General features: G+C 39.6%; 1 protein-coding gene across 1 annotated transcript; it reads left to right on the top strand.

Annotated features, from left to right (window-relative positions):
- Positions 1-2,093: 2,093 nt before the first annotated feature.
- On the top strand, positions 2,094-9,557 carry LOC115672187 (phosphatidate phosphatase PAH1). Its single transcript, XM_030593963.2, has 11 exons — positions 2,094-2,420; positions 2,856-4,547; positions 4,638-5,236; positions 5,324-5,397; positions 5,966-6,050; positions 7,568-7,654; positions 8,052-8,124; positions 8,317-8,360; positions 8,498-8,626; positions 8,704-8,802; positions 8,918-9,557. The coding sequence occupies exons 2-11, from the start codon at positions 3,077-3,079 to the stop codon at positions 8,972-8,974; spliced, it is 2,718 nt and encodes a 905-aa protein (XP_030449823.1). The 5' UTR covers positions 2,094-2,420; positions 2,856-3,076; the 3' UTR covers positions 8,975-9,557.
- Positions 9,558-12,674: the final 3,117 nt, after the last annotated feature.

Below are 12,674 nucleotides of genomic sequence, written 5' to 3'. Positions count from 1 at the left end.
TATAAATTTCATAAAATTCCGAAGTTGTTTGATTGGTGCGATGCATGCATCAAAAAGACGATCATATTTCGTTACTGATCTATTTTTCTGATGCCTGCACTGGCTTATTTTGTTTTGCTAATTACACGTAGTTTGAGTCCTTTGGTGCTTCACAAGGTTTGGACCAAAAGTTGTGTCCATTGGGACTACCTAAGGTTTGGATCAAATTTGTGTCCATTCGGATATCGCCAGGTTTGGACCAAAATTTGTGTCCATTCGGACTTCGTACATTTTGGACCAAAAGTTGTCTATTGGGACATGGCAAGGTTTGACCAAAATTTATGTCCATTTGTACTTTGCAAGTTTTCGATCAAAAGTTGTGTCCATTGGTACTTCGCAAGGCTTAGACCAAAATTTGTGTCCATTGGTACTTCGCAAGACTTAGACCAAAATTTGTGTCCATTCGGACTTCACAAGGTTTGGACCAAAATGTGTGTCCAATTGGACTTCACAAGTTTTCGACCAAAAGTTGTGTTCATTGGTACTTTGCAAGGTTTGGACCAAAATTTGTGTCCATTCGGACTTCGTAAGTTTTGGACCAAAAGTTTCATCCATTGGTACTTCCCAAGGTTTGGACCAAAAGTTGTGTCCATTGGGACTTTCTAAGTTTTGGATCAAAATTTAGATATCAACACAACTTTGTAGATAATTTGCTTTGGAAGTAGAAACATTGACATTGAACAAGTTTAGATAATATGATTCGTTGATAGTGGAAAAGCTGGATATCCAGATGAGAAAGAGAGGGAGCCATGGATGAGGTGGTGAGCCCTAGTCTTCAATTGGATGCCTCGCTTAAGGATTGCTAAGGACGCACGATTCTAGTTCTTATGTCTTAATTTCTCTATATAAAGAGGTGAATTCTCAAATGTATGGATTCATAATTGAGTTTGATAATACCTGAGACTTAGGCGTGTATAACTTTTTGATAATTGTCTGTAAATAACCGTCAATAGAGGTCCATGTAAACCCACACTGTACGAATTGTAAAGGTTCGCCTAAAATCAATCACAAGAACGCTTATTATTCTTCATTTTCTATAATCTTCAGTATCTAGTATCACTTACACTGCCGGCAAGAACTGTTCCAGTATTCGTACTTTTAATTTCTCGCCATTTACTTTCCCGTTCAAAATTAACAAATGAACCCTGTCAACCTTTGTCATCCACTCAATTTACACTTCAAATTTCACTTTCTGGGGGGAAACGTTGCCAAATAAATAAAAAACCAATCACTCTCAAGGAAAATGATTTTCAAGGGAAGCGAATATTTTTCAACATAAGCCTTTTCACGAAACAAAGGCATGTTTTCGCACGCACGAGCATCTACCTCTCTCAAGGTTAGGCTTGGAATTTAACCCCGAAACAACCGGGAAGGCTCCATCGAAAGAGACTCAAATGTTGCACCTTTGGCATATTCCCCAATTCCCAAGGCAATGGCCGCTATTATGGAATTAACAACCTTCACGTGCATCAGATGGTTCAAACGGAGGCATCCATGAAACACGTAAGCCCTCCGCAATGACCAAACCACCCCTTGCTTAATCTTCCCCCTTCCTCGCCGATTTCACTCTAATCGAAGGGATAATTACGCAAATAGCTCCTGAACTTTGATCCAATGTGCAATGCGATCTCCAAACTTTTTATTTGTTCAATACGGTCCCCGAACTTTGGCGTAATTGCGCAATATGGTCATCGAACTGTTAATTTGTTTAATGTGATGTTTAGATTTTTGGTACATGTTTTACTTAATCATTGGGTTATATGAAAATATTAAATGTCATCTTTCTATTAATTCAAGTTTATGGATATTATTGAATAATTTCATATAATCCAGAGACTAGATTGAACATGTATCAAAAGTTCGGGGATTATACTGAGCAAAATAAAAGTTCGAGAATCGTTACATATTGAGTTAAAGTTTATGAATCATATTGAATAAATTAAAAGTTTATGGACCGTATATTATATATTTAACTAAATTTCAGGACTATTTGTGCTATTTTCCCACTCTCGAATATACCCCTCCGGAACGCCAAACTGCGCACAAACTCCACCAGTCCAGGCTTACCTATTTAATGCCTCGTGGCCATGGCGATCTCTGCCTTCTTCGTCCTCGAATTCTCCTGTTTATCCAACCAAGTCCGCCTCCCTTGTACCACGAAGCCTCCGAGAAAGTTCAATGACTGAATGAACAAGAGAACTCTCACCCGCATCGATAAAATCCTTTGAATTCGCAATCGACGAATTTTTCTGTTCTTCCTCTTTTGGATGTAGGGGAGGTTCTTGAAATTTGACTTGGTTTCCAGCTGCGAGTTTTCCCTTGCGCTCGCTTGTTGTTCGAGGCGCTAGTTGTCGTCGGATCTTGGGGGAATTTTTTGTTGGGTGAGTGCTCATGGGTCCTGATTCTTGTGCCTTGCCTTCGCTGATTTTGTTTGTTCGGTGGCAGCTTTTGATTGACTTGTTTGGCGCTCACGGCTCCGATTCTTGGCAATGTTTCGTGGGTCGGAGCCGTTCATTTATGCCGCGCGCCCTTTCGTTCTCGGGTAGATGTTATGCCGTTTGATGTTTCGTTTGGCTGCTGGGCATTGTCGGGTGAGGATTCTTGGGTCGGGACATTTATGTCTGGTCTTGAGGGCTGATTGAATCGGGCTTTGGGGGTTCTATCTTTCAAGATGAGCGCTTGAGCAGCCAAAAAAAATATTTCATATCCATGAGTAGATTGGTTTAGATTCTGATTAGTAGTTGATCATTGGGTTTTTACCTTTTGATGCTGTTGTGTGACTTGTATTTGTTCCTCTATTTGCCATTTGCTTGCAGGTGGACTCAAGGAACAGGCTTTTAGCCGGAGGCAGTTAGCCCGGAATCTTCTTTGTATCTGCTGTGTATTCATCGAAGTGATTTATGATATTTAAGAGGGATTGTTTGCTTGGAGAAGTCGTAACAGGATTGCTTGCTTGAAGAAATCGTAACAGGAACCGAGGATATAGCCTGTATAGTAAGCCCCAGGTATTTGGCGACGTTAGCTGCGGAGTGACCAAATGAATGTTGTGGGAAAAGTTGGTAGCCTCATTTCACAAGGCGTCTATTCTGTTGCCACCCCATTCCATCCTTTTGGTGGTGCTGTTGATATCATTGTTGTTCAGCAGCAAGATGGTAGTTTTAGAAGCACCCCTTGGTACGTTAGGTTTGGTAAATTTCAGGGAGTCCTAAAAGGGGCTGAAAAGATTGTTCGAATAGGTGTTAATGGTGTCGAAGCCAACTTTCATATGCTCCTTGATAATTCTGGTGAAGCTTATTTTGTGAGGGAGGTCGATTCGAGTAAAGAAAGTAGTAGCAATGGGTTTGGTAAGGAATCCGGTAATGTGGACATTGCATCGAATTATGACAGGAATTTTGATGACAGGAGCAAAAGTGTGGTTGGAATTTGCAGAATTGGGCACAGCGTCTCTGATTCTGGCACTATTCAGTTGCGAGATGAATTTGACTCCCCAGGACGACTTGATCGGTCAGAATCTGATGGGGGGAAATTTTATGATTTCCAAGATGAACAATCTTCCCAGGATGGTTCGGTCGACCTATCAGAATATGGGTCTAACCGATACGGAAGTTTGGATGGTGACAATTTCGCAGAGTCTCAATGTGCAAATTCAGAAGTGGTTTTATTCAGTGTGGATGGTCATGTACTGACAGCACCTCTCTCAGCATCTGAACAGGATACTGGTGATGTCGAACTTGATACGCCTCAGTTTCATCTCGGCCCCGGTGAAGGCACTGACTTTGTGGATGGCAGCGAGGAGTTTGGTTCAGGCGAAAATGCTTGGGCTTCTAACTACATTGGGAATATGAGCACATCAACTATTGAAGTTGTCCGCGTTATAAATAAGACTGATAGTGCTTCTGGCCGTTATCTTGAAGTTTATGATGGAGAAGGCAAACATGCTTCTGGGGATAAAGAGCCCCAAAATGCCAAAAATCATGAAGGAGACACTCTAAGTGATTTAGAAGATGCATATACAAGAATAAAGCAGGAAGATGTTTTTAAAAGCTGTTTAGAGCTATCAGAATTGGCAAATCAGAGTTTGGAGCCTGACATTACTAGTTCCTCAGCAGAGGCAGATAATTTGCTAGAGAAAGTCTCTCAGAGTCTTCCGGCAGTTGCTGAAACAGAAGATGACCAGAATATTGAGGCCCAAAACAATGACGACGTATCTCCATCTCCCTCTTTGACTACTGGGGCACCCACAGAATTAATATTTGATGTTGGACCGGTCAGCAATGAGACATCACACAAAGATATTATGGGTTCTGTCAGTATGGCTGACAGTTCTCTCTGTCTTCAAGAAATTGAGGTCGAAAAATGCAGTGCATCAGTGGTAGTTGAAACTATGGGAAATAGTCCAGAGGGTCCTCAACTAGTAGATGGTTGCAGTAAACTTGAGATTGTGGAATCTCCAGCAGAGGACTTGGGTGAAGGGTCAGAGAGTTCAGCTGATGGTGAATTACTCAACAGTTAGGTGTCTTTAACAGATCACCATCATAAATTTATTGTTTCTTGTTTGATCCTTAAAATGTTGCTCATTTTCGTTTTTACTTTTGCAGAACTTGAGATATCACTCTGTCGAAATGAAATCCGTGCTGGAATGGGTTTGGATGCAGCTGCTAAAGCATTCAATGCACACCGCATATATGCAGAGGAATTTCTTACTTCGATGACATCAATTGTGAAGAATGAAAATCTGGTAGTGAGATACAAAGACAGATATCTGTTGTGGGAAAAAGCTGCTCCTATTGTTCTAGGGGTAGCTACATTTGGTCTGGACATACCTGTGGAATTGAATGACACAATTCCTGTAGAACCAGAAGAGGCAGTGAAGCCCGTCGATGAAGATTCTGTACTTACTCCTACTTCCTCTGGACGTGGATGGAGACTCTGGCCTATTCCATTCAGAAGAGTCAAAACATTGCAGCATGAAAACAGTAATTCCTCAAATGAGGAAACATTCCTCGACTCCGAACCTGCTTCCCAAAATGTGGCCACAGAATCAACTTCTGTAGCAAATCAGGATGTCAAAGCTCCCCACAAGCAACTTTTAAGGACAAATGTTCCAACTAGTGAACAGATAGCATCTCTGAATCTAGAAGAAGGTCAAAATAAGATTACATTTGGTTTCTCTACCAGGGTTCTTGGGAAACAACAGGTATGCATAAGACACAGCATTTGGATTCTGTCCGCTAATTTCATGGTAGATTTCTTCTCCGATTGGTGATCTATCTATTGTTTGTAGGTTGATGCTCATATCTACTTGTGGAAGTGGAACGCAAAAATTGTGATCTCTGATGTTGATGGGACAATTACCAAGTAAGTCCTTTATACAAGCTAGAATATTGAAGTAGCTCTACTGCCTCTTGTTATTCGGTGTTGATATTTATGCTCCTCTTTGAATTTTTACTGGGCACTGCCATTTATTTTCATCCCGGGTTATGTTCTTGTAACTTTATTACAAAATTGTTTTTCTAATGAGACGGGTCATTCTTATGTCTCTTGGTTGCACTTGTTTCCTGTCAAATTTTCCTTCCATCATCAAGATGTACATAGTTAGGGTTTTTTGGTTCAGGCTACATAGTAAGTTAGGTATTACATATTATGTGCACAACAGACATGCCTTCTTCCTTATACTTAACTTTGGCGCTCCTATTATATAATCTGATGATTTATTTAAAGATCCCTTATTTCCCCTTTTAGAAAAGGAATTCTCGTATACTTGGAGTAAAGACTGGTTTGATCAAACAATGCAATAAGAAGGACATGCTCATTTGCTTCTTGGAGCTGTTGTCAAAGATTGACTGTAATATTGTCATTGCTGATTGTTTGACTTCAAGTTTATATCAGTTACATTTTAGACAGACTTACGAGTTTCCTTTCATAGGTCTGATGTTCTTGGTCAATTCATGCCTTTAGTCGGAAGAGATTGGACACAATCTGGAGTGGCCAGACTATTCTCTGCAATTAAGGTATGCTCATATGTTATTCGTCTGTCTTTCCAAGAAGCTATTCTTTTATTGTCTAATAACATCTGAAGTGGAGGGCATGGCCCTTCATGTTTTCATGGCCTTTTTGGTCATTTTAGTTATAGTAATTGATATTGTATTAAGGTTTTAAATTTAAGTAATGCATTTACAACCATGTTTCCCATTCCCAAAAATCGAAGTATTAGGACACGAGACCACAATGTATATTTACAATGAAAATTCATTTGAAATCCTAAATCTTTTATATTGAGTCCTAAATGTTTTAATTGGTGCAATATGTTAGAAAGTGTAATCCAAAAGTTTGAATTAATAAGTGGAAGGGGACTGCATGAATGTAAGGCCTATTGAAACCTCATACACAAGCAAATTGAGAAACTTTAACACTCCCTCTCACGTGCAAATCGGACTGAGAACGACATGGAATTGACGAGCAGGGAGCCTCATACACAGCACATAAGGATGGGACGGAACTTGGTTATGATACTACGTTAGAAGGTCCAATCCCATAGTTTAAATCTACATAATTATAAGGCCCATTGAAATCCTATAAATAAGCAATGTGGGATACTTTTTTGGAATCTTTTTTGAGAAAGCGCAATCAAGTTCTTTCGTTAAATTGTACCAGAATCGCCAGTGCGGCACTCGAAAATTGGCTATAGGACTGATTGCACTAATTGACGTGTTTAGGATTTGACTGCAGCTTTTAGTAAATATTAGAAACTTGACTGCACTAGTTAAAAGATCGAGAACTCGATTCTTGGTTGCAGTTCGTACATAAAGCTTAGAGTGGTCCACTTTTTCCTTATATAAAGGATTTATCTAAATGCTCCTTGTGTATAAGTTGAATATTACATGTGAAACAAAGGACATGGACATAACTAAATCAAACAAGCAATTGGAGGCAGGACCCAATAAGAAGACTATAGGCAGAATCATAAAAATCCGGGTGTCCACATTCACGAACTTGGCGTATGCTCTAATCTGATGTTAGACGATTGTTTTTCTCAAACTTAAATTGTTAGGATATGAGTCTACGATTTCTTAACATTATGACACTCACTGAAATCTTCTAACGTTCAGTATGTTGTAAGGCATACCCTCATGAAATAGTACCCTGAAGTCAGATCTTGTGTTAGGAAAGAATAGGGGGGAGTCAATGCTCTTTTGGAGAATGTATATGAAGGAACTCTGAAGATTCTTCGCTAGACAGGGTTCAAAAAGAATTATAAGTATGTCAACCACTTACTTTGGTATTCTCGAAAAAGTCATACCACCAAAAAGTGGTCGAGCTTTGCTAGAATGGACCACTTCTTTGGGTAGCTTATCACAGTAAATGGGGCTGTTCAGGTTGGATAATCCACTTGGCTGCAATGTTGGATAAGTTTTGTGCATTAAGATTTGATCATATTGCAACATCCAACGTTCCATTAATACTTGTGAAACATGGTGTTTTTCCTTTAATAATATCTCTAATGATTTGAGATTTGTCTCTGTGGCAGGAGAATGGGTATCAGCTACTCTTTTTGAGTGCCAGGGCAATTGTTCAGGCTTATCTAACCCGAAGTTTCCTGCTTAATCTTAAACAGGTAAAACATTAACCTGATTCATTTTCCTTTGTTTGTTGGTCCTGTGCTCCTGTTTTGGGAAAAGCAAGAGAGCAGGTTATTTGGGAGTCTGGTACAGCCTTAGTAGTTTACTACAAAAATGATTACAGGGTTAGCGTTGCACATCTTTTCTCACGAGAGTATGTTAGCTCTATTTGTGTTGACCTAGTTTCTTGGGCCTGGTTTCTAGAGCACATCAAGAAGGTCATTTCTTTTGCGACCTATTTCTGTCTTTTAAAGTCCACTATATCTTGACATTCCTTTAGCCGTTAAGATGTCTGTCTTTCAACATACAGAATTATGAAATTTAGACTGGTTTTGCTCTATTTCCTAGGATTCATGATGAGTTGATTCCACCTTGTACCTGGTTTATTTGTAGGATGGAAAAGCTTTACCGAATGGACCTGTTGTTATATCACCTGATGGATTATTTCCATCATTATATCGAGAAGGTGATGTTTATGTTTGAAATTCTCTGGTTGCCTTCAGTAAATTTTACCTGGTGATACATTCATGTTCATGATATCCAGATAACATTTACTTTTGTCATTGCATTCTACTTTTGGATCTTTGCTATTATGCTATCCACATCTTTTCAAAACAAATGACTCCGTGATCCTTGCCATTCTCCGAACTGTTTGCAGTTATTAGAAGAGCGCCACATGAATTCAAGATTGCATGTTTGGAGGTAAATATCAAATCAACCTCTTTTTTTTTTTTTAACATCAAATCAACCTCTTACTTGAAAGAAATAATTACTCTATGCTATAGAATTTCATTTCCCAGCATAATTTGCTTTACGAGTGGAAAGTTCTTGCTTTGCAGGATATAAAAGCACTTTTCCCTTCTGATCACAACCCATTTTATGCGGGTTTCGGGAACAGAGATACTGATGAATTGAGTTACAGGAAGATTGGGATCCCGAAGGGAAAAATTTTCATCATCAACCCCAAGGTAACCATCCTCCTGATCCCCCTAACTTTGACTGCTCATGCTGCATTCTCACTCGATAAGTTACCGTGCCTTGGCAGGGTGAGGTGGCCATTAGTCATCGCATCGATGTCAAGTCATACACATCCTTACATACCCTGGTCAATGACATGTTCCCCCCAACCTCATTAGTTGAGCAGGTAAAATACCTCTCTCTCTCTCTCTCTCTCTCTCTCTCTCTCTGCGTCATGTGCGTGGAGCTATTAGTGCTTTTGAGGTTTTCTTCGCTTCTAATAGAAATCTATGTGGTTCCAGGAAGATTATAATGCATGGAATTATTGGAGAGTCCCATTACCGGACATCGAAAGTTAGTTCGTAGCCTGTGTATATTTTTGCTATTTTTCACCAACGAGAGCACCGGCCAGAAGTCTCCTCCGAAGCCATCTGACTCCAATTCTTCCACTTCTCCTGCTTCTCACCTGGATAATGAGTCTTTTTCGCTGGGGCGAAGAGCCCACCATTGTATCGAGAATGGCCGCATTGTCCCTTGACAGTTGACACTGTAGTAGGTTACTGAATTATGCAGGGAAGCTTCTGGGTTACAAATGCTGATCCTATTGAAACTGTGAAATTGGCAGTTTTTCATCAATCACAACTGTTGATCCTATTCAAACCGTATAGCAGGTTAGTTTAAAAACACGTTGTAAAAGAGCTGATTCACGTTGTCGGTGGCTCAAGCTGTCGTGTCCAATCATGAGAAGTAGACAATTCTTGGCAACACTTTGCTTCCTAATGTTCTAATGCATCTGTTGGAGCGGGAAATGTAATCTAGAGCTCGATAGTTGATTTGTTCTTCTACAAATAGGGTTCGTAGTATTGTACTATTGTTCCTATTGAAGTCTATACAATCTTTACACTCTTGTCTATAAAGTTCAAAGATCCATATTTCCTTTCATGAAGTATTTATTTATTCATTTGCAAGTTTAGGACAATCTGGAATATGCTTCTTACACACTTTGATGCTTTAGCAGAGATTCATTTTGGACCAACTTGATATGTTTGAGTCTCATATTTGGACATAGTTAGTACCCACTTCTAAGCGGGAGCAACTCATGACAAGATTTGGGGAAAGTGGGACATCGTCTGAAGTTATTGCTTACGTTTTTGGAATTCGTTAGTAATGGAGATGAGCTTAACAGCGCGCAAGCAGTCGGACATCTTTAGTAATGCATGCAACTGTGCAACAGATGGAGCATTTGTGCAAGATAGAGATCTACAGAATCATTTCAAATCGGTGCTTATTCCCTGATCAACTTAGAATATACGTCGGATTCCATTTAATCATTTGTCGACAGTTTAATCTGCCATGTACATAGGCCCAGGATTATATGTATACGCCATTGCATTATATGATTTGATGTGTTGACTTTGATGGGTCTAATTTGTTTATATGTTTGGCTGACAGAGTACCCCGAAATTGCGATGAAGTAATCTTGTCGTGTCTATTGGGTTCAGGAGTTAGTTTCTTTATACCGTCATGAGTTTATGGCATGCTTCATTTATCATATAGATGAGCCAAAAGTTGTATTTAGGAGTCAAACCATACATGTACATCCCCTCAGATTTGTAAGCTTATCTAAATTTTACCATGAGACTTAACCGATTTTCTCAACTTCCTCTCTTTAGGAAACCTAAATATAAGTACGATCAGATTATTAAATAGAGCCACATATTTTCTCAACTTCCTTCTTTAGGAGCTTATCGAATGTTCACGATGCAAGAAGTCAACATCATAGGTGCCATGTATTCTATGAATGAGTCAAGATCTCTTGTATACCTGTGGGCCTAATTCTTTGAAAAACCCCACACTTTAGGTCTAGTCCCAATTTTTGCTCGGAACTTTTTTTTTCTCGAAAAAAACCTCAAACTTTATGTCCAATCCCAAATTTGCCCCGAACTTTTTTTTGTCTTGAAAAAAACACCAAATTTTAGGTTTAGTCCCAAATCTACCCTGATTTTTGTTTTGTACATATATCACAAACTTTCAATCTATTCTCAAATGTACTCTCGTAGTCTAGTCCCAACTTAACATGGCATTTCAAATCGATAATAAATCTACATCATCAATGTCACATGGAAAATTATTTCCAAAATAAAACCATTCTAAGGTATGAAAATTAGGGATGACTAACGGTGGTTTTTGGACAGAGGGCTAATGGGGGAAGATTGGGGACTAGAATAAAAATTAGTGATTTAACTTAGACAAAAAAAAAAAAGTTCGGCGTAGATTTTGGAACAGGATTTAAAGTTGAGGGGTTTTTTTTAGAAAAAAAAGTTCATGACAGATTTTGGACTGAACCTAAAGTTTGGGGTTTTTTAGGGAATTATGCCTAAACTTCTGATGTAGGTTAAAATCTCGAGCCCATTTTATTGGGCTCGGGCCATGAGGGGGCCCCAGTGAAGGCGAGCTTGAAGGGAGAGAGAGACTCAGGCAGTGCCCCGCACAACCCAAAGAGCAAAGTTTGGATCCAAGAGAGAGTTCGACCCATCTAGGCGAGGCGTGACCGGACCCTGGAGAGGATCAACCATGAGTAGGTCGTCTAAGGGCTTTTGTTCAAGTAAATAAGGATGATTGCCTAATCCGTTCCGCCTCTCTTGCATCTCTTATCTAAGAAGATTCTCTTTCTCATTACTCAAGCTTGCTATCGCTTTCTTTATTGTTCCTCATGACTGATTTAAACATTGGAGGGTCCCCTTTTGAGGTTTTCTTCACTTATGGGGTGCACTTCTAGACAATCTAGGAAAATTCATGAACAAGCGCAGGGAGAGGTCGACGAAAAAAGCACATCAATTACATTACCAAACTGATATGTTAATATAAAGGTTCATTTGTTTTAAGGAAAACTGTTTTTGGTAGGGATGATCGGTTTCTGGTCGGGTCCTGGGACCGGGAAACGGTCAGTTATTTAACATGAAGATGAAATAAAAAGAAAAAGGGCGAGAGATTTTGGCTTTTCTCCGGCAAAAAGAAAGAGGTCCAACTAATCAATCAGAGAAATATTTCATGCTTTTCTTTGGCAAATTTTGGCCAGCCTAATCGAAGGAATTAATTCCTCCAGACTACGTTAAAAGGGGCAACAAATGTGGTAGATCGAAAAGGGGAGCAAATGATTGTCTCCATTTTATTTTGGCAACAAATTGGCAAAGGAATCTGGTCGTGAGGGAAAGAGCATACGGAGAGGGATATTGTCTTTGGAAAATAATGGGAAAGGTCGGTCAACAAGGGAGGAATAAAAGGAAAATATGAATAAAAAGAAAGAAGGCGAGAGATTTAGGGCGTAAATGATAACCATTCTGTTTTTCTATTTTTTTGTTCCTGGGAACAGATTTGGAACAAAACTCCGTTTGGTAATGCAATTTCATTTTTTTATTTTTGGAACAAATTTTTAGTTCTGAAATAGGTTTGAAACAGAAATGAGAAGTAAAATTTTTCTACTTTTCTATTTTTGGAACAAAAATAAAAATAAAAATAAAAACTTTTCTCATCTCTCGCCCTCGCCTCCCACCGCTTGCCGCTGGCCGGCCAACGCCACCCCTCGTTGGTCACCTCCCCGCCACTGCCTCTCACCTCCGGCTGCACCCCCACGGCCGCCCGCCGCACCGAACAATAAAAAAAGCGCTCTTGACTAATTAAACATTGGAGGGTCCCCTCTTGAGATTTTCTTCCCTTGTGGGGTGCAGTTCTAGACAATCTAGGAAAATTCGTGGACAAGCACAAGGAGAGGTTGATGAAAATAGCGCATCAACTACATTACCAAACTGATATGTCAATTTAAGGGTTCGTTTGTTTTAAGGAAAACGATTTTTTGTAGGGGTGATCGGTTCTCGGTCTGGTCCGATTGATCCTGGGACCGGAAACTGGTAAGTTATTTAACATTAAGATGGAATTAAGAAAGAAAAAGGGCGAGAGATTTCGGCTTTTCTCTGGCAAGAAAAAAGAGGTCCAACCAATCAATCAGAGAAATCTTCAATGCTTTTCTCCGACAAATTTTGGCTAGCATAATCGAAGGAA

The sequence above is a fragment of the Syzygium oleosum genome, unplaced genomic scaffold (assembly GCF_021117445.2).
Source record: "Syzygium oleosum isolate NSW1041296 unplaced genomic scaffold, Sole_v2.1 Sole_v2.12, whole genome shotgun sequence".
Classification (NCBI taxonomy): domain Eukaryota; kingdom Viridiplantae; phylum Streptophyta; class Magnoliopsida; order Myrtales; family Myrtaceae; genus Syzygium; species Syzygium oleosum.
Note: the sequence above shows the minus strand (reverse complement) of the source record. Positions and strands in the feature narration are given on the sequence as shown.

Excerpts from the sequence above, each read along its gene's own strand:
- LOC115672187 (XM_030593963.2), top strand. The coding sequence starts at position 3,077 with ATGAATGTTGTGGGAAAAGTTGGTAGCCTCATTTCACAAGGCGTCTAT. Across the intron at positions 8,361-8,497 it reads TCAAGATTGCATGTTTGGAG|GATATAAAAGCACTTTTCCC; the intron begins GTAAATATCAAA and ends CTTGCTTTGCAG. Across the intron at positions 8,627-8,703 it reads TTTTCATCATCAACCCCAAG|GGTGAGGTGGCCATTAGTCA; the intron begins GTAACCATCCTC and ends GTGCCTTGGCAG.